Raw genomic sequence first — 25,380 nt, forward strand, 5'->3', positions numbered from 1 at the left:
TCTCTCTCTCTCTCTCTCTCTCTCTCTCTCTCTCTCTCTCTCTCTCTCTCTCTCAACGGGAATGACCTGAAAGAGGACATCCCATATAATATGTCATTGTTCTGAATAGTTCAAATGGGCAGATATTTAGAGCTTCATAAAAGTCAGTCGACGGCACTGTGAGGGTAAAGTTTTGTTAAGGTGCATACCGCTGCTACGCCCACCGCAAAAATGATAACAATACCGCTCTACCTCTGTTTTATAATAATGTAATAGCTGATCGCAGTAGCTGGCTGATTTGCGCACTTTGTTCTCCCTCCTCTAATATTAGGCCAGAGTGGCAGAGGAGAAGGACGGTTTTATCGGATTATTTCTTCGTGAATTGGACTTTTGGTAAGCGAGCAGTATTTCATTTGTAAAATAGTACTGTCCACTATTATCAAAGAATATCGTTTATTGTTTGAAAGAGGTTTAATTTACGTCATTCAACGGACTGTCAAAACAGAAAAGTGTTTTACCAGACAACCCCATGCAGGGTTGACGATTAGCGGCAGGACACTGCAGTTGTGGGTTGTTATTCAGTTCTGTTTTTTGACTTTTTCGTGTATTTATTTGATTTGATTAATCAAATTTTATTTATTATTTATGATTAATTTTATTTGTTTGTTTGTTTTTTATAACGGGCCGTGGGTTTTATGCACTACTCACTTTTGACTCTGCCGTAGTAAACTTACTAAGGGGCTTAGCGCGTCTTAAAATATCACATAGGTCTTTGTACTATTCTGGTTACAGTTTAAGAGCTTCCGTAATTAATTGGCCAGTAAGTTATATTCCACTTTCGAGTTAGTGGAACTGTAACAACTGTGTCTGTTCTGTTCCACCAAGTTCCGTAACTCACACTGGAAGTGGGAACGGAGCGAATTAGTAGAGAATGCGCGCAGAGCAATTTACGTGTCTCTTGACCTATACAACATTTACATTACAGCATTTGTTACATAACAAGATGTGCCGAACAAGATGACCTCTTTGCTAATCCTTTTCGCAAGAGCATTAGTCTGTAACATTTTTTAAAACCCTGTTGCAACATGAATATCAAAGAGAGTAATGAATTGCCAGTGTATGAACTGTCATGACCTGAATACATCTCTTCTTTCTCCTTAATGTGTCAGACGAGAGTGAGCAAAATTGTGTGATGATAGTTATAATCCAGAGATGTATATGTGTGTGTGTGTGTGTGTGTGTGTGTGAGAGAGAGAGAGAGAGAGAGAGAGAGAGAGAGAGGGGTGAGATACAGCCATGCTGCTGGCAAAGAGGATGATAATATAATGCTGATAGTCTGGTATACTGGTAATGTTACCATTCATTAGTCTGCACTGCTATACAGTGTGTGTTTATGAGTGCATGATTCTGCATTTCCACAGGTTGTGTGTGTGTGTGTGTGTATGTGCGTGCGTGCGTGCATGTGTGTATGTGTGTGTGTGTGTGTGTGTGTGTGTGTGTGTGAGGTCAGATACAGCCATGCCGCTGGCAAAGAGGAGTGTGTATCCTCATCACCTGTGCTGGGCAGCGTTACCTGAGGGCAGTGAACTGGAGTGTGTAATGAATACCACACTCTCTGCCATTATCCACCAGCTAAGCAGCCTTAGTATGACGCACCTTCATCTCTTTTGATCACACGCAACCAGATCTGTGTGTATGTGCATTCAGTATTCATCAGCTATGAACAGAGGAGCATCGTGTAGGTTCATAAAGCAAAAGTCTTTCCCAGGATTTCATTTCAGCTGTCTGAATTTGGAAAAATCATCTTAAGCTGGAAAGTAGAGTCAATTAGTGAAATCAATGGTGAGATACAAAATTATGGGAGACTTTTATTTTTTAAATTGAACTTATACACCTCTGCCAAGATCTTGTCATCAAAGATCTCAGGTTTAAGTCATGCTTTGAATTATTATTATTAGTTGCAGTTATATAGCACCTTTCTCAAACTCAAGGACGCTTTACAAATACCACATTTTTCCTCTTGTTTTTTAAACCACACCTGATGAGAAACGGCAGCCAATTTTGCACACAGCATACTCTCAGTCAGAAACTATAGTGTGATGTAAGCAGCATAGAGGAAGTGAGAGACGAGGCTGAGCAGGTGTGTCCTTTATTTTCCATTGTATTCTAAATAAACACAAAAAAAGTTTAATCAAGTCTCCTGATCCGGAGTAGCGTTGCACCGATGGGCACTTGTGGTTTCGTTCACTAACGTGCAGCGATGTCCCTCCGAACCTGTAGGAATATAAATAGTGGATGGTTGAAATGAGGAGCAGGTGTCTCCTGTCAGAAGACAGGTGATTGCGAGCAAGATAGGTAAGTGGTATTGTTCTTGTCTGGAGTGGGCGTGTCCCTCCCAGTAGGGGACCGGCTTACCGTGACACACAGACCCCTGGGGGAAAAGGAAGGTGATTAAGACCAGGGCACCAACCATCACTGGACATACATGCACACACAACAATTTATAGTATTCAATCAACCTAATCTCTCTGCTCTTGGGAGGAAATCCACATAGACAACATGGAAACTCCACCCAAACAGGGACTCAAACTCCAGTGCTAGAGGCAAACATGCTAACCACCAAGCCACAATTACTTATGTAGTTGGACATGCAATATACAGAAGGGTTAGTTTTCTCTTTCCATCCATTCACCTTTCTCTCTTTTGTTCTCTCCCTCACTCTCTCTTTCTCTCTATTCATCTCCCTCTCTCTATTCACCTTTCTCTCCCCCCCCCCCCTTTCTCTCTCGCTCATGATCTCAGGCACACAGGCAGAGGATATGTACAGGGAGCTCTTCAGAGAGGCATATACCTTCTACCTGCAGGCAAACACCCTCCAGGACCGAACCAACCACCTCTCCTTCAGAGTCACACAACTGGACTCCAGCACAGAGGAAGGTCAGTTGGGTCATGGGGTCAAAATGAGGCCAGAAGTGGAATAATGGAAGCAGTTTCTTGCTTCCTCTATCCACCTTTATCTCTCACTGTCTCTTTTTGTTCTTCAGTCTCCCTCCAGGATATCAACATGCACAAGACCTTCAGGAGTGCTACCGTGTGGGACCAGCAGGTGGTGTCTAAGAGTACCATTCCTAAACCCATGGCTGAGACATACAACAGAAGTGACACCACCGTCACTGAACACCCTCTCTGCATACCGGTGGGTGAGGAGACACTTTACCTTCCTCTGTGGTCCCTTTAAAGTGCAGTCGGCAGCAAGCACCTGAAAGCCGAATAATAATACAGTGTGGTCAGGTCTGTGCTAATGGCACACGGGTTTAAGTGCCGTAGGCCTTTTACACAGAGACAAAGATGAATGCACCAGAGATGATGATGAAATGGAGGCACCATATTACACTGTTCACTGAGCACATCAGATTTGCTGAATGGGATCCAAATTAAATTGTTCCGTACAACACCAAGGTGTTAAAGGGTAACTGAAACAGTGCTGGGATCACAGCAGGATGGAAAGGTTGCACATAAAAAGGACTTGGATTCTGATAATAAAGAATCGGTCATTCGCTGGGAAGTTTGAATAATCTCACCTTTTTTTGAAAGGAACATGATTCTTGTAAAGGTTTATGTGGGCAACCGTTTTCTGCTTTAAATTGTCATAAATTGAATGTGAAAGTCTCTAAAACATAATAGATAAAGAATGACCACAGGTATCACAAGATAAGTGTTAGGAGGGGTTTAAACAACAGAAGAGGGTAAAAGCTAATGACTTAATCAACTGGATAACTTTGTGATTTTCACTTTCAAAATGCCTAGTTAATCTTCCAGACACCTACCCCATCGCTCTCAGTGTTTTAGTCTGACTGTTTTCCTGCTCTTTTTTCCTTTATCTGTTCTGTTCTTCGTTGTACAACCAATTGCCCCCCCTCCCCCCATTCTGAATGTCTGTCTTTCAGGGTCAGAAACTTTGTGTGGACAGCACAATGTCACGGGAGGTTATAAAGGTCCGTAAAGCTCATAACCTGAACATGATGGCGCTTGATAATGAGCCGTGTCCAGACCACCGCAGTCCCGACAGTTTCCACCAGGGGGTATCTTCAGAGGGCTGTCCCTCACCAGAGGTCAGGTGTGTACACAGACACAAGCCAGTTAATTAACTTATACAATTTTTGAAAATAAAAATTTGTTTGTTTAAGTTATGGTTGGTTTAGTATGCCAAGTAAAACAGTTCAGCTAGAATACTCACTATTTCATCAAGACTTAATAATGTATTTAATTAGCTTATTATTAGCTTGCAACAGAAACAAAATCTGACAGAAGGAATGGCTGAACCTTAAACAATCAGCTATCTCAGCCTAGGAAACATTCAAATCTCTTCACTTTCCAACAGACCACATTGTCCAGACATATACAACTATCTTGTTACAGTGAGCCACATACAAGTCCCATCAAACCATGTCCAACTGCACCCTGTCTTGGCAGAGGACAGAGCCTTGGCCAATCCCAGCGCAGGGGTGGAGAATGAGTACCATATCATTGGTGTACCAGTGGACATGGCTATTGGTGCAGGAGCTCCCATGGGTTACAAAGTAAACGGAAGCACCTATCACACCTGGTTTCTACAGTGCACCCGCCTCCAGAGGTCAGATTTTCAGGAAAATCACACACTCACCAGGTGACTCTGGGTAATGTGCACTGATCTCTTTGTTATACAAAAGTGGTAATGAGAAAAGTGACATTGTTTAGATAAAATTTCTTACAATTCATTAAAGCATCCATTGGAAGTCATTAGCATGAGCACTGGGCTAAACACGACTGTCTAGGCAACAATGTCACCAACTTCCTGTCCAGGTGCATCTGTGTAGAGTACAGCAACTCTGATGATGACTCAGAGCTCCATGGCAACAAGTGGTGCGACTGAATGCAGTTGGTGTGCTGCTACCTCCTTGCACATGCACATGATTGCAGACATATACTCACAAAAGCAGTACTTGTAAACAGACACACACACACACACACACGATCACAAACATACACACAAATGCTCATATCATACACACACATATGCATGCACTCTCACACGCTCATATCACACACACACGCTCATCTCACAGACATACACACATACAAATATTCTTTCAGAGACAGAACAAATGCAAACTACAAGTCTTAACAAGGGAGAATATTTTTTGGATTATTTCTAGGTACATCTGTCTGTTCTTACATCAATTACTTGATTGCTTTGTCTTAAAGCTAATTGAAATTGAACTACAATTCCCATTGAACTACAATCAATACCAGAAACATGTACATATTGTCCACGCGTGTTTTGCTGTCCCGGACAGAAACACTCCCCCTGTTGTCTTATTTTCTTGATTTTTTGAGGACATTAACATTGACAAATCAATTAATTTACATAAAGACATAAATTCATCTGATTATAATTAAGGTGACCAAACACTGTGGTGAATCTGTGTTGAAAAACTAATCTTAAAACTTCATATAGTTATACAAAGACGGATGCATCTAGAAAATGTCCTAGACACATCTAACTGGTATCAGATGTTATTTTGGGTGAACGTTTCCTTTATAGGAATAATGGAGGATGTTTGAAGGTCCATATGGAACAGTGGAATGCTTTATAAAAAATCGGTGAGATTTTTCTTATCACAGAAATAATCTTTGCGAACTATAACAAAACCTTTAAACATTTAGTCAGGGAGTAGAGTCAGATGTAGTGACATTAGTCTGCTCAGGTAGTATACATAACTAAAACGCATCAGCTCCACCTCTGTGACAAATAATGACCATCCTGGAATCTCCTCAGTATGATCATTTCCAAAATGGTGTGCTTTAACTTCATGTCTATGGCAATGTCAGAAGGTCAAAATAGACAATAATTTCTATACTGCACAGGGTTTCAGTGTAAAAATGCAGGACACCCTTTGATTCAGTCTCTGAAGGGACTGTTCATGACTGATTTCATACTAAGGTTTAATCTACACTTCTTCAACCTAAATTCAATGTAATATGAACATATGAAAGTGTCTATTGGTGATAATGATTATGACGACCCTTTTGTTGTGTTTTGTTTTGATGGATAAGAGTGTGGTTTATCTCAGGGTTTCCTGTCTCACCTTGCTACTTAAACACAATTCTCTGTGTGTAAATGCTCTGTGAAAATCTCTTTCTCTATCATATCCACGCATGTTTACTTCTTCCAAGTTGAAAGTTTTTTACTTTAATTTTGGATGTTTTCCTTTTTAAGAACAACAACATGCGAGTAACCAGAGTAAATTTGTTCCAAATGTAGTGCACAGGCTTTACTTGCTTGTTTTTGATGCTAGATGCAGCACTGTACCATAGCACCAACTCGCCACTAAGGGGCACTGTCTGACACACTTTAAAGGAATACTTCTCATCTTCTTCTGACATTAATGCAAACAGCCCTTATGTAATAGTAGATATAAGGACGTGTGTCAAGTTTCTCCTTGGCTGAGGTAAAAGTAACAGCCTGTTTACACATTCTATAGAAATTATTTTACTGTTGAAGCGCTGTCCCATTGTTTGTTCCAAAGTCTCATTTGGCTCCATCTGTTCAAAACTATTGACTCAGAGAGACATAAATTACCTGATACTTAAGACGATAAAGCATTTGTCTTCAATCTCCCATTAGATTAAATACCTGACTAGAACGGCTGCAACAAACTAGCAGTTAGCTGTTAGATAAACGTAGAACTGCAGAGAGAGAACTGAACCCTGACAGGAATAACTGTTCCTGCGGCTTACTAACCCTGAAATAGCTGTTAACACAGAGCAGCCTCTCACCAACCCTGCTTTATCGCCAAATCTAAAAATCAACCAGATTGTAAAACAAAATATAAACAATTATTTGGAACATTTAGACTATCAAACTAAAAGAATGTTTGGCAGCTGTGTGACAGATGAGGATGAGATGCACTTTCTTCTATTACTGTGAAAAATCCTACAAGATTTTAGTAACCAGCACCCACAAGGCCCCTGACTGGTAGATGCTAGCAGGCAGTGATGTCAAATGATCAGTGCTGTTCTCATGGGTCCCCCCAAATTATAGTATGGTGGGCTGTCTCCTTTTTGTGTGTATTTGTGATCTCCTTAAATCGATTAATGAAACTGCTTCACTTAAAGTTGAGGTGTGTCTGTGAAACTTACACCATCAGTATGGAGTCTCTCATACAAACACTTTATTTCCTAATATTTGCTAAAACAGTCCTAATATGTGTCTGAGTATGTCAGTTCTTTGAGGAAGAGGTTCTGTTGTCCTATACTTTAGCTAATATTTGCATTTTATTTCAACATTTCCGGAGTGCTCTCACTGTTCATGCGCTATTTATTCACATCTATGTGGTGGAAGTGCTCTTCTGGGCAGACTGCCATCACCAGCATGGCACTGGAAATAGGAATGAAACTGGCATCCACCAGATGCTGCAGCAGCCTCACAGGCCGAGCAGAAAACAGAGGGATGTGTAAGCAGAACAGCCTCACAGGCCGAGCAGAAAACAGAGGGATGTGTACGCAGAACAGCCTCACAGGCCGAGCAGAAAACAGAGGGATGTGTACGCAGAACAGCCTCACAGGCCGAGCAGAAAACAGAGGGATGTGTAAGCAGCACAGCCTCACAGGCCGAGCAGAAAACAGAGGGATGTGTACGCAGAACAGCCTCACAGGCTGAGCAGAAAACAGAGGGATGTGTACGCAGAACAGCCTCACAGGCCGAGCAGAAAACAGAGGGATGTGTAAGCAGAACAGCCTCACAGGCCGAGCAGAAAACAGAGGGATGTGTAAGCAGAACAGCCTCACAGGCCGAGCAGAAAACAGAGGGATGTGTACGCAGAACAGCCTCACAGGCCGAGCAGAAAACAGAGGGATGTGTACGCAGAACAGCCTCACAGGCCGAGCAGAAAACAGAGGGATGTGTAAGCAGAACAGCCTCACAGGCCGAGCAGAAAACAGAGGGATGTGTAAGCAGAATGGCAGAGGATTACAACCTTGTAGTGACTCACAGCCACAGTGCTGTCCACTGTAAACACATGAATGGGCTTCAGTTAACTAGGTTCTAGTAACTCTGGTAGGAAAGAGTGCTATTGTAAACTTGAACCAGAATCAGTCATCTCAGCCACATTTATTTTAGACATTTGGTAGGGAAGTTACTTTAATTGTTTAACTTGTATTTGGAATGTTGAAGAGATGCAGACACATCACATTTACATATTTTTGGGTGTTTGGTTGGTGACTTCGTGCAATCCAAGATTATTCAGAGGACACTGGTCCAAAATGTGCTTGCTACCTGCTGCCGCAGCTGTGTTAATTTTTTTACTTTTGCTTGCAGTCTGGTAGTTAAAGTCAGGAAGGTGTTGGTTTGACAGATATCTGAGTTTGGAATCTTGATGCTACTACATATACATTTTTTTCTTATGTAGATTTAGTCTTGGAATCCTTGAAAAGGGGAGATGAATAAAGTCTTTCAGAAAAGGACATAAACTAAAAGACAGGAAAGGGGCATTTTATGATCAGGTCGGCAGGGTTTGAAAGAATGCTTTGATGAAAGTTGGGAACAACTTAATACACAAAAAATATTCTAAAACCTCAAAAAAAACAACTCACTCCTATGGAGTAATTCCATGGTCCTTTACATTTTTTGTTTACTGCCTCTCATGCTGCACCTGGTCATCTGCCTGGTGTTTTTCCGAGAACACATTCTTTCTCACACTTTGCTTCTCTTTTTTTCTGAGAATTTTAAATTGGTTTTTTTGGGGTGGAATTTTAAAAAAGGCCTTACAACACATCAAGTGCCGGTGTTGCCTCAAAAGCCCCCCTGCTTTTTCCAGCAAGCTCAGAAAGGTTCCCATAGTGATTTCCTACAGGCAGCAGCCTCCCACTGGCCTGCTGGTGTTTGTGCCGCTGGTTTAAGTGGTGCATGCAGCCATGCAAAGATTATTAAAACACTGTTTTACCACTCGACTTAATCCGCAGCCTATACAAAAGTAAAACCCAAAGAGACAGAGAGAGAGAAAGTGAAAGAAAGGGGGACAGAGCAGGAGTGAGGCGGCGCGTATGCATGTGTGTCCATCTGTGTGTAAGGAGGAGGGTGAGATTATAGAAGGTAAGCTCTTGATGAATCTCTCCCGACGGCTGGTTTTCCCCACAGTTGCTAGGGATACCTGAATCCGGGCATCTGACTCCTCCTGTGCTCCAGTCAGGAGGACGTTCTGCTGCCCATGACCGGACTGTCCGCCCGTCCAAAGGTGAGCGGATTCTCTGTTCCTGATCCACAGCTGTTCCCAGCCACCAGCTGCAGTGGCAGGTCAGCTATCTAGCGGAGCGCATCCTGTTCTCATGTGCTCCTGCTGAGGTTGTCACTCCCGTTACAGTCGCCTACGGGAAGTATTCGTCATATCTAAGTCTTGTGTTTTTGAAACTACACTGAACCTAGTCCACCCCCCCCCCCCCTTCTACCCATGTCTGCTGCTCTCACAAGAGAGACCCTCTGCTAAGGGTGAAAAGAACGTCTTCACCGACAGGGCATGAAAAAGGATCTTGGGGAATTCCACTGACTGTCTTCTGTTTCTTTTATTTTTTCTTTACCCAACCACAATAATGTCACGGTGCCCAGTTATGGAGATATGAGGAGGGGCCAGCATTGGTGTGAAACGGGGCTAACATAAAGACAGAGAGAACAAAGCAGTTGGTACGTGCCAAGTGCCAATTGTCTTACCCTAACAGGCATCGAAATGCCAACTTCTCTGTGTTACCATACAGGTGAACACGCGCCCCTGGGAAAGGGGGGCGTTTTCTCAGCGGCGTCGCAGAAAGGCGGCGTCCCGGTTTTCTTAACCCGGTCCTAACCGGATTAGTCGTGCTCACGTTCTACCGCCTTTCACTTGGCTGTCTACTTCCCGTCTCGTTTGAATCTGATTAGTCCAGCTCCTGTGGTCTGGGCGGGCCAGCCGGACGGGGTCCCCCCTCCCGCCAACATTGGCACCTTTGTCAGCTGGGGATGGTGCTAGAGCTGGGGGTGCCCTTTGGTGGGCCTGGTAGTGGCTGGATTTAAGGTGGGGGAGATTAGTGCTGGGGCTAAGCATGGCAGAATGGTATGGGGCAGCCGGAGGGAGATGGGGGAACAGACCCTTGTCTGTGATACCTGAGGGTTGAAGGTCCAGCTCAGACCCAGTCCGGTAAAGGCCGACGCAAACGTGGTCACTTTTCAACAATGTGAAGAGTGAATCCAAGAATGCTTTATAGATGTGGATATATTTTGGGACTACAAACACAAAATATTCAAATCTTTTAGTATATGGATTATGAAAATGTGGTGGGGCTGATTGTAAGAAGTCTGGGCAGTGGTAGCTTGGTTGTTAAAGTACTTGACTTGTAATGGGAAGGTTGCTGGTTCAAGCCCCACCACTGCCAAGTTGCCACTGTTGGGCCTCTGAGGAAGACCCTTGATCCTCAAATTGTACTCAGTCATAATTGTAAGTTGCTTTGGATAAAAGCATCAGCTAAATTGGAAAAGACAGTAAATAGCCATGTTTTATGGCCAAACTAAACCATAGTGGTAATACTGACATATTTAGTATAATTACAGTAATATATAATAACAGCTTTAATAACAGAAATATTCTCTTTTTAACCTGAAAGGCAGAGAATATGTTTTTGAAAGCTCCTTCCATCCAGACACCTGTCAATCTGATGATGTGTGATTTATGTCTTGCATTCTTCAAAAAACTTCAGAATGTGGCTGTAAGGCCTGGTGGCTAACCAGAACATCAGAGGGATTCCAGAATGTCAAGTGCCTGCTTAATTGGTCATTTCATGCGTCTTGTATCTCGGTTGCATTGTGGCCAGATTTTAACTCCTTGCATTTACAAAATACAAAAAGTTATGTACGATTAGCCATATTGAAATATGGTCATTTGCAAAGAATCATGCAAATCTGTTCACATTCAACCAAATTCATGAATTGCTCCTATTTATCCTCCTTGATGTACTATACATAAACAATGATAACCACCTCAAAAATCGAAATTTTTTATGGCATTTTCTACCTAAAGTTGGCATAAAGACATCAATTAAGACTTAATTCCTGGACGGTTACATTGAATGAACCGATGTGAGGGGGAGGAGTTTGGGTTGTCAAATGTGGCTCAGAGAGATGTTGGCCATGTTTATACCATGCATCTTTCGTATCAAGGTTATATCTGGATAGAGATTATCCACATAAAAATACAGGTGTAAACACACCAAAGAAGAATTTAAAACAGATTGGGGAAAACCACTTCAGGAGGTCTGAGATGCCTTTTAGCCAGGTTATAGTGGTGTGAATACAACTCAACATCCCAAAGCCCACCCAGTACAATACGTCACAATTGGAGGTGATTCATGACTGCTAGGAGTTGAATCATGGAGGATGTGCAGTTAGTCCCCGAACTAAACTAAATGCTTATTAGCTGTCCTGGCGCCAAAATTGATCTGTGAATAATAGATGAGTTATTCATCAGATCTCAAAATTTCACATCACAGTACAGCTCAAGAACAAATCAAGGTTTGTGAGTTTCTAATAATTATGAATATTTACAACTAATGAACAGGAGGCGGGCTTGTGAAAACTATTTTTGCTCATCAATACACATGAATTAGATGTTTAAGGTGTGCCCTTTTTACACACATTTCCCCTTAGCTTTCAGTCTAAGGCACAGGGAAAGCAGGAGCAAACTGACACAAAACAAAACAGCAAAGAATAACACATCAAAACAAAACCAATCAATACCAGGTTTACTGTACAGTACAGTATAATCAAAGTTTGAATTTGAATTAGGACACATGTAAAAGGGTTCCAGAGCACAGAATAAACCTGCCCACAGGGTAAATGATTCCCTTGGCAAGGATTCTGCATTGAAAAGTTTAGTCCTGGACTAGGTTCAATATAAAAACAATTCAACCAGGACTCAGTCTTCTGTCGGCCTCAATTTTGTCACTTTACACCTTACTGACAATTTTCCCAAATCACCAGGTCTTGGTTCTTAGATCTCGACCAGTGATTCTGAGTTCTTGGAGATCCCATGTGCTGTATATTTTCTTTGTTGTGACATGCCTGACACAACTCCTTAGGAAATTACCAAAATCCACCATGAGCTAATTCAGGATATGTTACAGTTGGGTAAAAACAGTTAAACTGCTTTTGTACGTGGAATCCCCCGGTACTGAGACTCAGGAACATTGTCCATGTAAGCATTCTCGTCAGTCACTGTCTGATTTAAATCAGTGCAGATCTTAGTGTTGGATGGGAAAACTGGTTCTTGGAGCCCTTGTATGTTTGTAATTATATTATTCAAAAACCATGCAAACCACAAATAGAGCTGGTCCATTCTGGGGGTTTTTTCTGAGTTATGACCTTATTTTCCACTCTAGTCTCAAAGAAGAAACAAAAAGGCTTGTGATTCTTTTTCGGATTGTGAAAGAGACCATTAATCTGCATATCCTTTGTGCTGCTTTATTAGCTCTGTGTGTGTGTGTGTGTGTGTGTGTGTGTGTGTGTGTGTGTGTGTGTGTGTGTGTGTGTGTGTGTGTGTGTGTGTATGAAATCGAGACCCCCACCTTCATCTGCATCTAAAGTACAGGGTAGACTGTAACCCTCAGTACACACACACACAGAAATACTGACACACTCATATTCACCCAGAGCCCCATGCTGGGTCCAGCTCAGCTTCACGTGAGTGCACAACTCTGCCCAGCCGACGGAGCAGAGGATTAATCTGGTGTTTAATCTGGTGGCATCCTGGAATGTGCCGCCTGTGAACAGACTGAGAAGATGTGTATCTTTGTGTGTGTGTGTGTGTGTGCGTGCGTGTGTGTGTGTGTACCTGATGATGGAGAGAGTGATAGAATGGAGGAGAAAAGGTCTTTAAAGGCAGTGGGGGTGGACATGGGGTTGTCTCAAAGCAGTGTCTGACCATAGTGAAGCAGCCAAATGCCATCTTTGCAAGGGGTTATGCATCTCTTTCGGTTTCAAATGAAGAGAGGAAAAGGGTAGAAGGCACATATTTGTACAGTGTCATTAACTCAGTAGGTAGATTTCTGCATGCGTGAATACTTGTGTGAGTGACAGTGAAGAGGATTACAGTCATTCAGCAAAATTTTAAAGCTCACTTGTGAAGCAGACAATATGTCTTCTGCCATGATGACAAGTTAATAATAGTGTAGTCTCTGCTATGGCTCCCGAAGAAAACACTATTATCTCAGTTACCCAATCAGTAAGATTTGGCCACGAAATTTGGTACACACCTTCTCATCAGTTATTTAAATTCTGTGTGTGCATGCAGCCTGCACCAAAACCTATTTAATCCCTATCTGTGTAGGCTGTCAGCAGGCCTGCTGTTTGGTTGTGTACAGTGTGGTGAATTCATCTCTAGGCAACGCTGTGCTGTGTCGGCGTGGGAAGAAGCTGAATGCCTGTTGAGGGTCGTCTGTACACATAATCAAGGCGTGTAATGGAGGGTGACACTTATTGTATTACACATTAACTAATGAGAAGTTAAACCCAGAGCTCAGGCGCTACAGTGAGGTGGGAGAAACCACTGAAGGGACGGGTGGGGGGGGGGGGGCGTGTTTCAGAGACATAAGCAAGGAAGAGGAACTAAGTCAGACCATATCCTTAAAAGAACAACCCTGAAACAGGACACCTTAAGACATCTCACTGAGACAGCATATCTTTCAAATTCCATTTAAAACTGAGGAGTAAATGTAAGATTTGTGCAGACATGTGGCTTAGTCTGCATCAAGCCTTGTTTTGAAGAAAGAACACCAAGTCATTATGGGGCTGGGCAACTAATAATTTGACATTTGTAGTAAAATTTTATATCCAGACAGTAATTCTGTATTTTAAGTAACTTGAGCAGTAATTATTGTTCAGTATAACACCGTCACTGAACACTGAAATGTGGTGGGAAATCAATATTTTAGTCCAATGTCCACTGGATGGCTGTGTTGAGTCACATGTTTTTCGATTCTGATAAAAGCATGCCAATACTTGTTATTTGTATACAACTAGCTTTGGTAAAATGCATTTATTCAATTAGACTTGTTAATTCAAACTTACTGATCACCAAGTGTATTGTTAGACACTTTAGTTAGGCTGGTACTCTCATAGCTCACCTGGTAGAGCAGGCAGGTAGAGGCTATAAAAAGTTATGTAAATAAGCAAAATAAAAATCTCTAAATTACCCTGGACTCTGCCAGACTAGTGTTAGTATTTTAGCCGTTCCCAGGGCTGCACTCTTCTGGGTGGAGATCTTGGATGTTCTTCCAGGGATCTGCTGGAGCTGTTCTCCAAGATTGGGGATCACAGCCCCTAGTGCTCCCTTTCTCTCAGCCCTTTATTTTTCGAGATTTCCGTGTTCCTATTTCCTGATGTTGCTATCACTTGGGATTGCTCCATCTATCACTACAGCCCTCTTCTGCTGTTTATCCACCACCACTATGTCCAGTTACCCATTGCTTAGCCATTACCATTTTGTCCGTCTGTATCTTGAAGTCCCACTGGACCTTAGCATAGTCACTCTCCATCACCTTGGAACATCCAGCCCACGCTCAGCACAGATGTTTCTTAATGAAAGTATGGTGACGTTTTGCGGGAGTTATACAGCAAAGAAGAAAAAGAGTCTGTAGGTTTATAATAGATGGTAGCATTTAATCCAGAATATACAGCTTTAACTGCACATCCCCAAGCCAGGACGTACTGTACTACTGCATGGAACTTGGAAATGATGATGAAACTCATACTCTCATCTATTGCGATTTAGCACATTTGCAGTAAGAATGAAGACTCCCTAAAGTATAGAATGTGTGAATATTTTCAGAACTGTGGTTTTCCTAAGGAACACGTAGATGCTCATGTTTTACCTGGATGCTCTGGCCTATACTTTTTCTGTATCTGTTTGGTACAGCAATTCCACAGCTCAGCAGAGGAAGCAGCTGGATGGAATCGTTTGCTTGGCCACAGAAATCATAAACTGTGAACTCACCAAGTATATATCCACCCTGCAAACCCTCTGTAAATTATTCTCTCTTCAGGGAAAAGACTCTTGGTCTTCAAAAATATATTATGAGGAAGCAGGTATGTGTTGTATATTATATTTGTAACCGTTAGTGGTAAGGAAGCGGACACGTGCGGAGAAGAGCAAGATTTATTAGGGGCAAATCCAGATTCAGAGTTGTTATAGCAGTCCAGGGTCATTGAGCCAATAGAGTCGAGGATACATGATCCAACAAACAAAACACACGAAGGCAAACAGGGGAAGCAGGCTACAACAAAGGCTAGGAACAAATCGGAGGCTTAGAAACAAGAAGGCTGGGATAAACAGTCCAACTAGGATACACAGAGTACAAACTTAGGGGCATACAGAGATGGGCATTCAGACATTCAAACATCCATTCAAACAAACACAATGAACAGCAAAAACACCGCGAATCAGACAGGGTTTAAATACATGAACTTAACAAGGTAGAAACGAGGGGTGGAAAAAATGAAACTACAGCAGGGAACTAAAATATACAAGACAGGGAAAACATCAAAGCGAGGGGGGAGAAACTGTGACAATATTCCTCGTTATGTGTGTTGCTGTGATTATTGGTTGTCCTATCATGAACACACTGAAGCAAATTCCTAACAACTAAAATGTATGGTAATAAAGTATTGAATCTGATTGAATGTGGTCAATCTACTTTTAAGAATTCCTTTGGTGCTCACTTATCATCCTACAAACAAAACAGAGGCTAATATTATACATAAACACAGTCCTAAACACAAAACCACATCTCTTTTTAAGGATCCTCCACTAATCTCCTAAAACGAGACAAAGACATGCTCGTCAAGAGTGAGATATATGACCAGTCGAATAGTAACTGTGATATAGTAACCTGCAATTGGTCTTGATGTGCTACATGTACTTTTATTAATATGTAAATTTATTACGTTTACTATTTTTTTGCTGGGGATTGACATCTCCTCATACCCCTCCTCAAATCAAGCCCTGACTATAGTTCTATAGTTCTGGCTTTCAAAACATGACTAAAGACATATGCCCACCCATTCTGTTTTAATGCCCCTTCAAACAAAGCAGTCTAGAATCAGGGCTAATACTTAACATGTTGTCACTATCTAAAAAATTATCTATGAGGAGTTTGCACACTTAAAGATAACCAGTCCTGGCCAAAGGTTTTGGGACTGAGACAAATTTTAGTCTGCACAAAGTTTAGCGCCTCAGTTTTTTTGTCAGATGTTTGTATGGTATAGTGAAGTACAATTATAAGCATTTAATGAGGTTTTTTTTTTTTTTTTTTTTACTTTTTATTAACGAATACATCCAGTTTAAACAAAGACTTCATATTTACAGTGTTAACCCTTCTTTTTTAAGACTTCTGCAATTCAGCTTGGCATGCTGGATATCAGTTTCTGGGCAAAATCTTGAGTGATAGCAACCCATTCTTGCTAAATCAGTGCTTGGAGTTGATCACGGTTTCTGTGTTTTTTTGTCCACCGTCTTTCTGAGGATTGACCACAGGTTCTCAATGGGATTGAGATCTGGGGGGTTTCCTGGCCATGGACCCAGAATTTCAATGTTTTGTTCACTGACCCACTTGGTTATCACTTTAGCCTTGTGACATGGTGCTCCGTCATGCTGGAAAAAGCAATGTTCATGACCAAATTGCTCCTGGATTGTTGGGAGAAGCTGCTCTTGGAAGATGTTTTGATACCATTCCTTATTCATAGCAGTGTTCTTAGGCAAAGTTTTGAGCAAACCCACTCCCTTGAATGAGAGCTTGCTCGGGAATGGCAGAAGGCAGCTGTGAGTGCATCTGCATGCACAGTGAGGATGACTTGGTGTCAAGAAGGGCAGCAAAGAATCAATTTCTCTCCAAAAACAAAACATCAAGGACAGACTGACATTCCGCAGGAAGTATAGGGATTGGACTGCAGAGCACTGGGGTAAAGTTATTTCCTCTGATGAAGCCCCCTTCAGACTGTTTGGGACATCAGGACAAATGATTGTCTGGAGAAGAAAAGGTGAGTGCTGCCATGAGTCCTGTGTCATGCCAATAGTGAAGCATCTTGAGACCATTCATGTGTGGGGTCGCTCAAAAATTTTGCCTTAGAACACTGCCAACAAAAACACAGAAACCGTGATCAACTCCAAGCACTGATTAAGCAAGAATGGGTTGCCATCAGTCAAGATTTTGCCCATTAGCTGATATTCAGCATGCCAAGGCGAAATGCAGAAGTATTAAAAAAGAAGGGTTAACACTGTAACTATTAAGTCTTTGCTTAAACTAGACGTATTTGTCAATACAAAGTAAAAAAAAAAACATGAAATGCTTATAATTGTACTTCACTATACCATATAAACATCTGACAAAAGTATCTAAAAACTGAGGCAGCAAACGTTGTGAAAACCAAAATTTGTGTGTTTCAAAACGTTTGGCACCGACTGTGCACATGGCTGGGTGTTTTCCATAGTAGCTACGTAATAACTGTGACGCAAAAGCATGGCGTCTTAGTTGCCACATGGTTCAAAGTGGGTTAGACAGCTCGTTTTCTGGCTTACTATGTGGGAGCTTAAAAACGTATCTTCTGGGACGTATATTTGTTCGTTTCCAGATTGTAAGGCATCGTACAACAAACAATGGAAATTTGACGCACATATCTGTAAACATACGGGAGAGGTGAGTTTTAGCCGGAGCACGACGCTAACTAGCTAACCTAGCTCGCTAGCCGACTGGTAAACTGGCTTGTGAGCTTTATTTATCTAGCTGGCTCCTAACACAGCCTTGTCTAACAAAACTGGTACACCATTAAAACTGTCTTAAGTTAGCGGTTGTGTTTTAAAAGCAATTGAGTTATGACATTGCATCTCAGAGTTTCGCTGTACAAGTCGACCTACAGCTCGTTTAGATACGGAGGGAGCACAATTTAACGACGGCGTTGTTTACCAGGACACACGACCTAGTTAACCATCTAACTTCGAATTCATGTTACTATTAACAAACTGGCTGCGTCGAGTTTTGATTTTGGAACTATTTGAGTACATTTTCATGTTCGATAACGTTGTGCGTGTGTTAACAGAATCCATAATGATCTGTTTTGCAGAGGCCATTCGAATGTGATCATGAGGGTTGCGGTAAAGCGTTTTACAGTAAATCGCACCTGGCTCGCCATCAGATTACACACACCGGCGAGAGACCCTTCAAGTAAGACGAATAGTCTGTAGGTATTGGTATTCAAAGCCTCCAACGGAGACTTCTGAAAACATTTTAATATTGTATTTCATGTCCATCGTTTTCCTTTTACATCAGTGCTCTACTATTGTGTTAATTCTAGAATTCACTATCTAGTATTGAAGTATTATGTCTTTGGAGGCAACCACTCTGTTCGGAATGCCTAATTGTGAAATTAAGTGATGGAATTTGTTACAGGTGTAGTTACACGTGGTCTTGCCTTGTTTCTCCAGGTGCACTGAAGAGGGGTGCACGCAGGGTTTCACCACAAACGCCAACTTGAAGAAACATATTTCATGCAAACACCAACAGGGAGTGAAACAGTATATTGTGAGTTGTTTACTTTTGTCAGATTCGCTAATGAGGCTTAGTTATTTTGCATGGCATATACATATACAGTCTTGTTGTTTTCTCTTATCAAAAGGAAAATGTCACATTATCTAAAAATGTAGCAAAATGTTAACATTAAGTGTCAGTTTATATGCAATTTGTCATCAGTGCCATTCTTTTTTTAATACAGTGTGTCTTTGAGGGGTGTGGTAAGAGCTTCAAGAAGAACAACCTGTTGAAGGTCCACGAATGTACACACACGCTTCAGCTTCCTCACGAGTAAGAATGTACACACACGCTTTAGCGTCCTCATGAGTAAGAATGTACACGCACGCTTCAGCGTCCTCACGAGTAACAATGTATGAGTAAGTGGCATGTTACAAAGTGTTTTTGCTGAAAGAATAACACAATGTTCAAGTTCCATTGCATTTACTTGGTGCATGTGTGCCATTTACTAAGCTTCTCCCATAAACATTTGTTTCCAGGTGTTCCTATGAAGGCTGTGGGAAAAGGTTTGCGAACCCCAGTAAACGGAAGCGCCATGAGAAAGTACACAAGGGTGCGTGTACTATACTCCCCTGCCTGTTTACACACATGCCACTCGGCATTACTAAGTCACCTGTACTTACAAATGTGAACTTTTACATTGATACAAGTGTTTAATTTTTGCATATATAGTTATGATTCATTATTAATCTACAAAACAGTATGTTTTACTTGGTACATTATCATGGTGTGTTAGCACATGGTGCATGTAACACGTATTTTCAACGTTTTGTTTTTAACTGTTATTTTACGTAAGTCGGTTAAACCGAGCTCCCGTTTGGTGTTTTGTGACAGAAGAGACCAGCGGTAATATACTAAGAAAAAATGTCCTCTGAATGTGTTGTGTACATGTTGTCATGTGGCCAGGCTACCCCTGCACTGCTGAGGACTGCTCTTTCATAGGGAAGAACTGGACTGACCTCACCAAGCACAGGAAAGAACATAAAGGTAGGATAATATAAATTACCATAAGTGTTGTGATCAGAATGGTGTGTGATTTAGAGGGATTTCCAATAAAGGGTTATTTGGGAAACAAAAGGAAACGGGATATGCTGCTTCTGTGTTTGACATGCTCACAGATGTTTCTCCCTCGACTTTGTGCTGTTGAATGTGATGCTGTTATTTTTCTTTTGTAATATTTTAAACAATTTAGCTTGGTCATGACTGTTCAGGTGGTCACATTAACCATCGCAATGTGTACATGTGTTCGTGTCTGTGTAGTGAAAGTCCAATGTGATCAGTGCAAGAAGATGTTTCGGGACATGTGGTTCCTACGGCAGCACCAGCGTGTGCACTCGGAGACGCGGGTGGTGTTCTGCTGTCCAAGGGAGGGCTGTACCCGCTCCTACACCACGGCCTTCAACCTGCAGAGCCATATCCTTTCCTTCCACCAGGAGGAGCGCACCTTCACCTGCACCCACCCAGGCTGTGGCAAAGCCTTTGCCATGAAGGTCAGTACCTGCTCCTGGTGTCTGTAGATACACATGACAATAATGCTATTACACTGCTGCTGCAACTGTTATTAACGTTTGTCTAGGAGGTGAGTCAGATCAATGTGTTTCACAGTGGTTGTCATTTACTAGTGTGTCTTCTTGACTACTTTGAGTTTGATTAAGAACAATGAACATGTAAATCTAATATAAATAAAATAATCCGAATATCAGCCTTTTATCATGGGCTTAGTTTTTAGATTACCCCACCCCATCCCATATGAGGCTTTTTCCTGCTCTCGAACATGTATCCTTTCTCTAAAGGACACCCCCCCCCCCCCCCCCCCCCGCCCCTTCACATGAACCCACTAAAATCCTGATAAACCTAATTGGAATATGTTCTTGCCAACAGCAAAGTTTACAGCGCCACTGTGTGGTGCATGATCCTGAGAGGAAGAAACAGGTATGTATTTATTCTTTTGTTGGGCTAGTCCCATACCAGAGCAACTATAGCACCTGCTTTGATGGCATGTGATTGATGCTTCAAAACTTTATTTTAAAATGAGTGTCTTTTATTGGCTGTTTCAGAAGAAACCTCACCCAACGCGTTCTCTAGCCTCTCGTTTGAGTGGCTACAAGCTCCCAAGAACCCACCCATCTGAAATCTCAGCATCTGGAGAATCGTCACGTTCAGTAACGCACCAATCAAGGAGTGGACAAGTAGTGAGGATATCGGAGCCAACCACAGAAGAAAAATGTTTTTGCATATCCAAACCTCTCAATTATGTACAGTGTGCACTCAGTCTAGGAGAGCCACTCGTATCAGACAATGCTGAAATCACTGTATCGAAGCCCCTCAAGATTCAGGAGCACAAAGCCGACCCATCAGAGCATCTTGAATTAAATCCCCTTGTGTTGGAGACCCCAGCAGCCAGCAAGTCAGAAGCAAATCACTTTGGAAATACTGTGGTCACCCAGTTGCAAAGCAACAAATCTGACAATAGATTTAGCCAATCAGAGTACATCAGTGCAGACTGTAATAGTCCATTAGAACCTACTGAATCTAAGACAACAGTGATCCAGCTCTTAGAATCCCTCATATCTGACAGCCCCATGATTAGCTAATCAGATCTTAAGATGCCTGAGAGGGAAGCACTCAGTCCTCCCCCTATTGAGATTGTGCAGTAGTAGTTTCATGTGATGGGGTCTGTATAAATAGCTGCTTTATTGTCATTTTTATTGCTTGCTGTTAGTCTTTTGACTGGTCTAACTGGGACATGGATGGTGGCTGTTGGTCAGGGCTAGGCTTGGGTGCCTCTGCTGGCGTCTGCGCGCCTTGTTGTGCCCCCTGCTGTTGCAGTTCTTTGGTAGTTGCTGGTCGGAGGACGCATGTGGCAGCCCGCCCGTCTTGGATGGTTTTGGGTTTTGACACGAAGCCTACTGGCACCTGCAGCCTCTGCACCATCTCGCCCAGAACTGTATCCTGCCATGATAAAAAAAAAAAAAAAAGTCGTCCCTGCAGGACTTGCCCCAAGACATCAGCCACTCAAGTTTCTCATCTGAAATTTACTTGAGGAAACAAACTGCAGTTTTTTCAGGAATTATTAAAGCAATGTTGATATTTTTGTAACATGGATATTTGAAAAATTATCATGTTATAGTTGACGAGCAGTAAAAATGAGAACTTGTTTTACCAGCCCTTCAACCCCAAAAGAGAACCTCACTGTAGCAGCATTTTCAGACAATTACAATTCATAAATTGGGTTAATTATATTTATACTTCTGTAAAGTTGTTTAGAGCACTAGGAGCTGTAGAATAAAGACTGTCTTCAAGATTAACTATTTGCATGTTCCGTTTGTTTTTTCTTCATAAAGAATGTCACTCGGAAAAAAGAAATCACTACTTAACAAGTATTTAATGAGTCTTGTCATACTTGGAAAAATATAACTAATGTGTTTATACATTATTATAATTGCAGCATATATCCCAATAGAGGAAGATAAAGCAAATGATTGAGTTGCCGTTTGTGAATTAAGTCTAAGAGAGCGTTTCTTGTAGAATGTACGAGTCTAAGTTGACCAGAACAAAGCTGATCTCTTTGACAATGTGACATCCCCAGCAGTACACACCATGATTAAAAAAAAAAAAAAAGCCCCATCTCTCACTCACTTTAGCTGAAGTTAGCTGTTGCCCTGCTGTCTGCCAAAAATGCCTGGACATCTACCTTTCATAACTGTAGTATGTTTCCATTTTCAGTGTGTAAAGGGATATTTTTCTTTCCCCAAGAGTATAGCACAATTTACATACTTCCTATAGTTAACAAGATGACAGGACAAACAGCCTGACCAAGCGGGTTCAATACAAGTTTAGTACCTGTGGAATTTTTTTAAAACAAGTGTTCTTATGAAGTGCACTAAGCTTGCTGCACTGTCTACTTCCACAGCCTAGGCATGATTCTGACCATTCTCTAACACTGCCGGTCAGACAGTGGGGATTATGTGAAATGGGAGTTCCTACCAGGGCTGTGCCACCGCCTCTTGCCTTCAGCATCAGTTTGACATGATGTTTTTTTCCCAGCCAGTTTGCCATTTGTAAAAGCTTGGTGTCCAGGTCATGCAGAGCGATGTCCGAGGAGAGGGTCAATTCCTTGACCTGGACAGGGCCTGTAAGCAGGTGAGACACAAAGGCAAGTATATAAGAAAATGTTAATCTGGGTTGGGGGGGGCGCACGTTGATTTATTTATTTAAAATTAAACATACTTAACAGAGAAACTGACTGTGATAGAAGATGACATGATAATATGGAATATTTAAAAAAATAACTTGGCACACATTAATGAATATGCTTAGGGTCTTAAGAGAAGTGTGTGGGGGTGTGTTCTCTGACACACACCTCCTGCCTTGGCTCTCTCTTTCTCCCTCAGCCTCATCTGTTCCTCATGAATCTGTTTACCGCTCATCAGCTGATACACAGGCGGGTCAGTGTGTTCATTTACAGAAATGAGTTTCAGTCCTTTCTCATCTAGAAGTCTCAGTGCATCAGCCCGATGCATGGTGCCCAAGTTCTCGCCCTGCTCACTCAGCAGCTGTAGGTGGCGGTGGTGAATCTTCCTGCCCACACTGCTAATGGTGACCCGAGCTTTTTTATTCTGGTTTTTCTTCTTTTTCTGGAGTGCACTCTCTGTAAATTCCTCATTGCCATCCACCATAGTGGAGACCGGGAAGGTGACACCCAATTGACCCCACAGGGGTCTGTAGGCTTGGGGTCTAGACAAAAGGAGAAGGGCAACTGCGCTCCTAGAGCGACATATACCCCTTACCGCATGGGCCAAAGCCAACCTCAGGCAACCGAGAGACATTCTATGGAAGAGAGGAAAGAGAGATATGAGTGTAAGTAACTATTTATAAGCAAATAAATACTCATCATGATAACGGAATGTACAGAACTGTACTACACTTTCTTGGTGTCTGTTTGGTTTTTACATTAACGAGCATCACAAGTTTTCCCGAGGTGGGTAGTTGTGTTCCGTCACATCATGTTGTTCATAAGGAGGTAGGGTGGCTTGAAGAGTGTTCACCTATATGCTACTGAATCTTACAAACACATTTTTCTAAGTTTTTGTTAATGTGTTTAAGTGTTACATCACATTAAATACTATTTAAAAACTAACCTACTGGCCAGTAATAGCGTTTGGTCAGGGCGAAATAGCTAAGGGGCATGCTACCTTCAAAACAACGCGCACAATTATACAGAATTGTACAATAACCTGGTCTACGTACGTGAGAATCACAAGGTCCACACACGACTGAGTCTACTGTTAGCTGTTTCACAATAAAGTCCTAACAAATAACTTTCAAAGTATCTCCAAGAAATGAAAACACCCTGACAAATAAATTAGCTTTGAAACATGAACGTTGAGGTACCTTGTATTTCGCGCAGAGAGATGACGTAGGCGCAAAGTGATGACATCCCCTACTTGTTTTCTTTTGTAGTTTTTGATATGCTTTCAACTACAGACACGTTGCCTCTAATTATAAACTTTTAGTACAGCAAAGAAGATATTCATGCGGTTCAAAGAGACAGTCCAATGATTTACATTCAAACACACAACGTCGCTTTAAGTATCATTTATGATTATTAATAATATTCTAACAACGAGAGCAACGATATTGGTGTACAATATCATTCTTTGAAATCCAAAGTTTATTCCATCTAATAAACTTGTGAGAGTCATTTATCCTGTTCAGGGGGAATAGGCTTGGTTTTATCGTGGAATGAAAAGGACAACTTGTGAAGACGTATGTTTTTCCCCATAAAGACATAGAAGAATGTGGCTAAATAAAAAGGGGTGTTTAAAAAGAGACGGACCTCAGAGAACATGCGGGTCAGCTTCTGAGCGCTCATCTGTACGTAACTCGAGTTGACACAATTTGACCTAGACCATGCGACTCTACAGGGCGCTTTGTTGTGCGCTTTCTTATAAATTAATATCAATTTATGAATTAATACTATTTTCCAAAAAGTCCCTACTGCGTAATGCATTCATATTTGTTAAAATTCAAACACATTTCTCTGTATTAATTCCCTCATGATATTCCCCGTTTCTTTGATCAGGAATTATTCCCAAAAAAGAACTCCAAAAGGAACGTAGCCTTTTCTCCATAAAGACCCTTTATCTACTTGGTGTGTTTAGTGGCAGCTTAGTAATGGAAAAAAAATCTGACTAAAGGACAAAAGTTCTTTTCTGAAACTCTCTTGGGAAGCCACTCTTCAAGGCAGAGTAGCGGATAGGATGTTTTATAAGGTTTTGTTTGCTTTCTTTTGGTGTTTACTAGTGGAATTTATATTGACTCTAGTTGGCAGATAGCCCACCACTGTGTTTTGTTTTTTTTGGGGGGGGGGGGGTTTGACAAAGAAACTTCATTTTCCATAGACTGATTAATTGAACAATAATAGGCCTTCAGTAAACACTACAAAAGGTTTAAACTATGTGTTGGAGACCTCAGCATGTGAAGCAGTTCGGATGATCCCCATGGCTCTGGCCTTGCTCCTATAGAAACAGTAAATCTCCAGATTTTACAGCCAGATGAGCAGCAATAGATTAATTTGTTTAATGCTGACAGATACAAAGAGGGCCTAATCTTTGCTTTTTTCACTGGCGTTATCCATACAACCGTAGAGACACTGCTATGTTTCCAAGAACCCCATCTCCTTCCCCCCCCCTTCCCTCACTGCACCCCCACTCTCTGTCACCTGCCTATCTACAGGTGCATCTAAACTGCCCCTCCTCCTTG

At 41.8% G+C, this 25,380-nt stretch overlaps 2 protein-coding genes across 3 annotated transcripts; one reads left to right on the forward strand and one right to left on the reverse strand.

The window, feature by feature from the left end:
• Positions 1-17,525: 17,525 nt before the first annotated feature.
• On the forward strand, positions 17,526-21,923 carry gtf3aa (general transcription factor IIIAa). Of its 2 annotated transcripts, none has more exons than XM_027026146.3 (9): positions 17,526-17,727; positions 18,152-18,268; positions 18,513-18,609; positions 18,800-18,888; positions 19,095-19,168; positions 19,522-19,602; positions 19,876-20,105; positions 20,497-20,547; positions 20,673-21,923. In XM_027026146.3, exons 1-9 carry the CDS (start codon positions 17,570-17,572, stop codon positions 21,207-21,209), a joined length of 1,434 nt encoding a protein of 477 aa, XP_026881947.2. In that variant the 5' UTR covers positions 17,526-17,569; the 3' UTR covers positions 21,210-21,923. The 2 variants fall into 2 exon arrangements, with proteins under 2 accessions (XP_026881947.2, XP_026881953.1); XM_027026152.3 differs by having other exon boundaries at positions 18,152-18,252.
• Positions 21,334-24,003, reverse strand: mtif3 (mitochondrial translational initiation factor 3). The gene is made up of 4 exons (XM_027026162.3): positions 23,866-24,003; positions 22,979-23,445; positions 22,603-22,748; positions 21,334-21,567 (listed from the first exon to the last, which is right to left on the reverse strand). Exons 2-4 carry the CDS (start codon positions 23,442-23,444, stop codon positions 21,334-21,336), a joined length of 846 nt encoding a protein of 281 aa, XP_026881963.1. The 5' UTR covers position 23,445; positions 23,866-24,003.
• Positions 24,004-25,380: the final 1,377 nt, after the last annotated feature.

This window comes from Electrophorus electricus, chromosome 8 (genome assembly GCF_041902795.1).
Source record: "Electrophorus electricus isolate QZ-2024a chromosome 8, ASM4190279v1, whole genome shotgun sequence".
NCBI lineage: Eukaryota > Metazoa > Chordata > Actinopteri > Gymnotiformes > Gymnotidae > Electrophorus > Electrophorus electricus.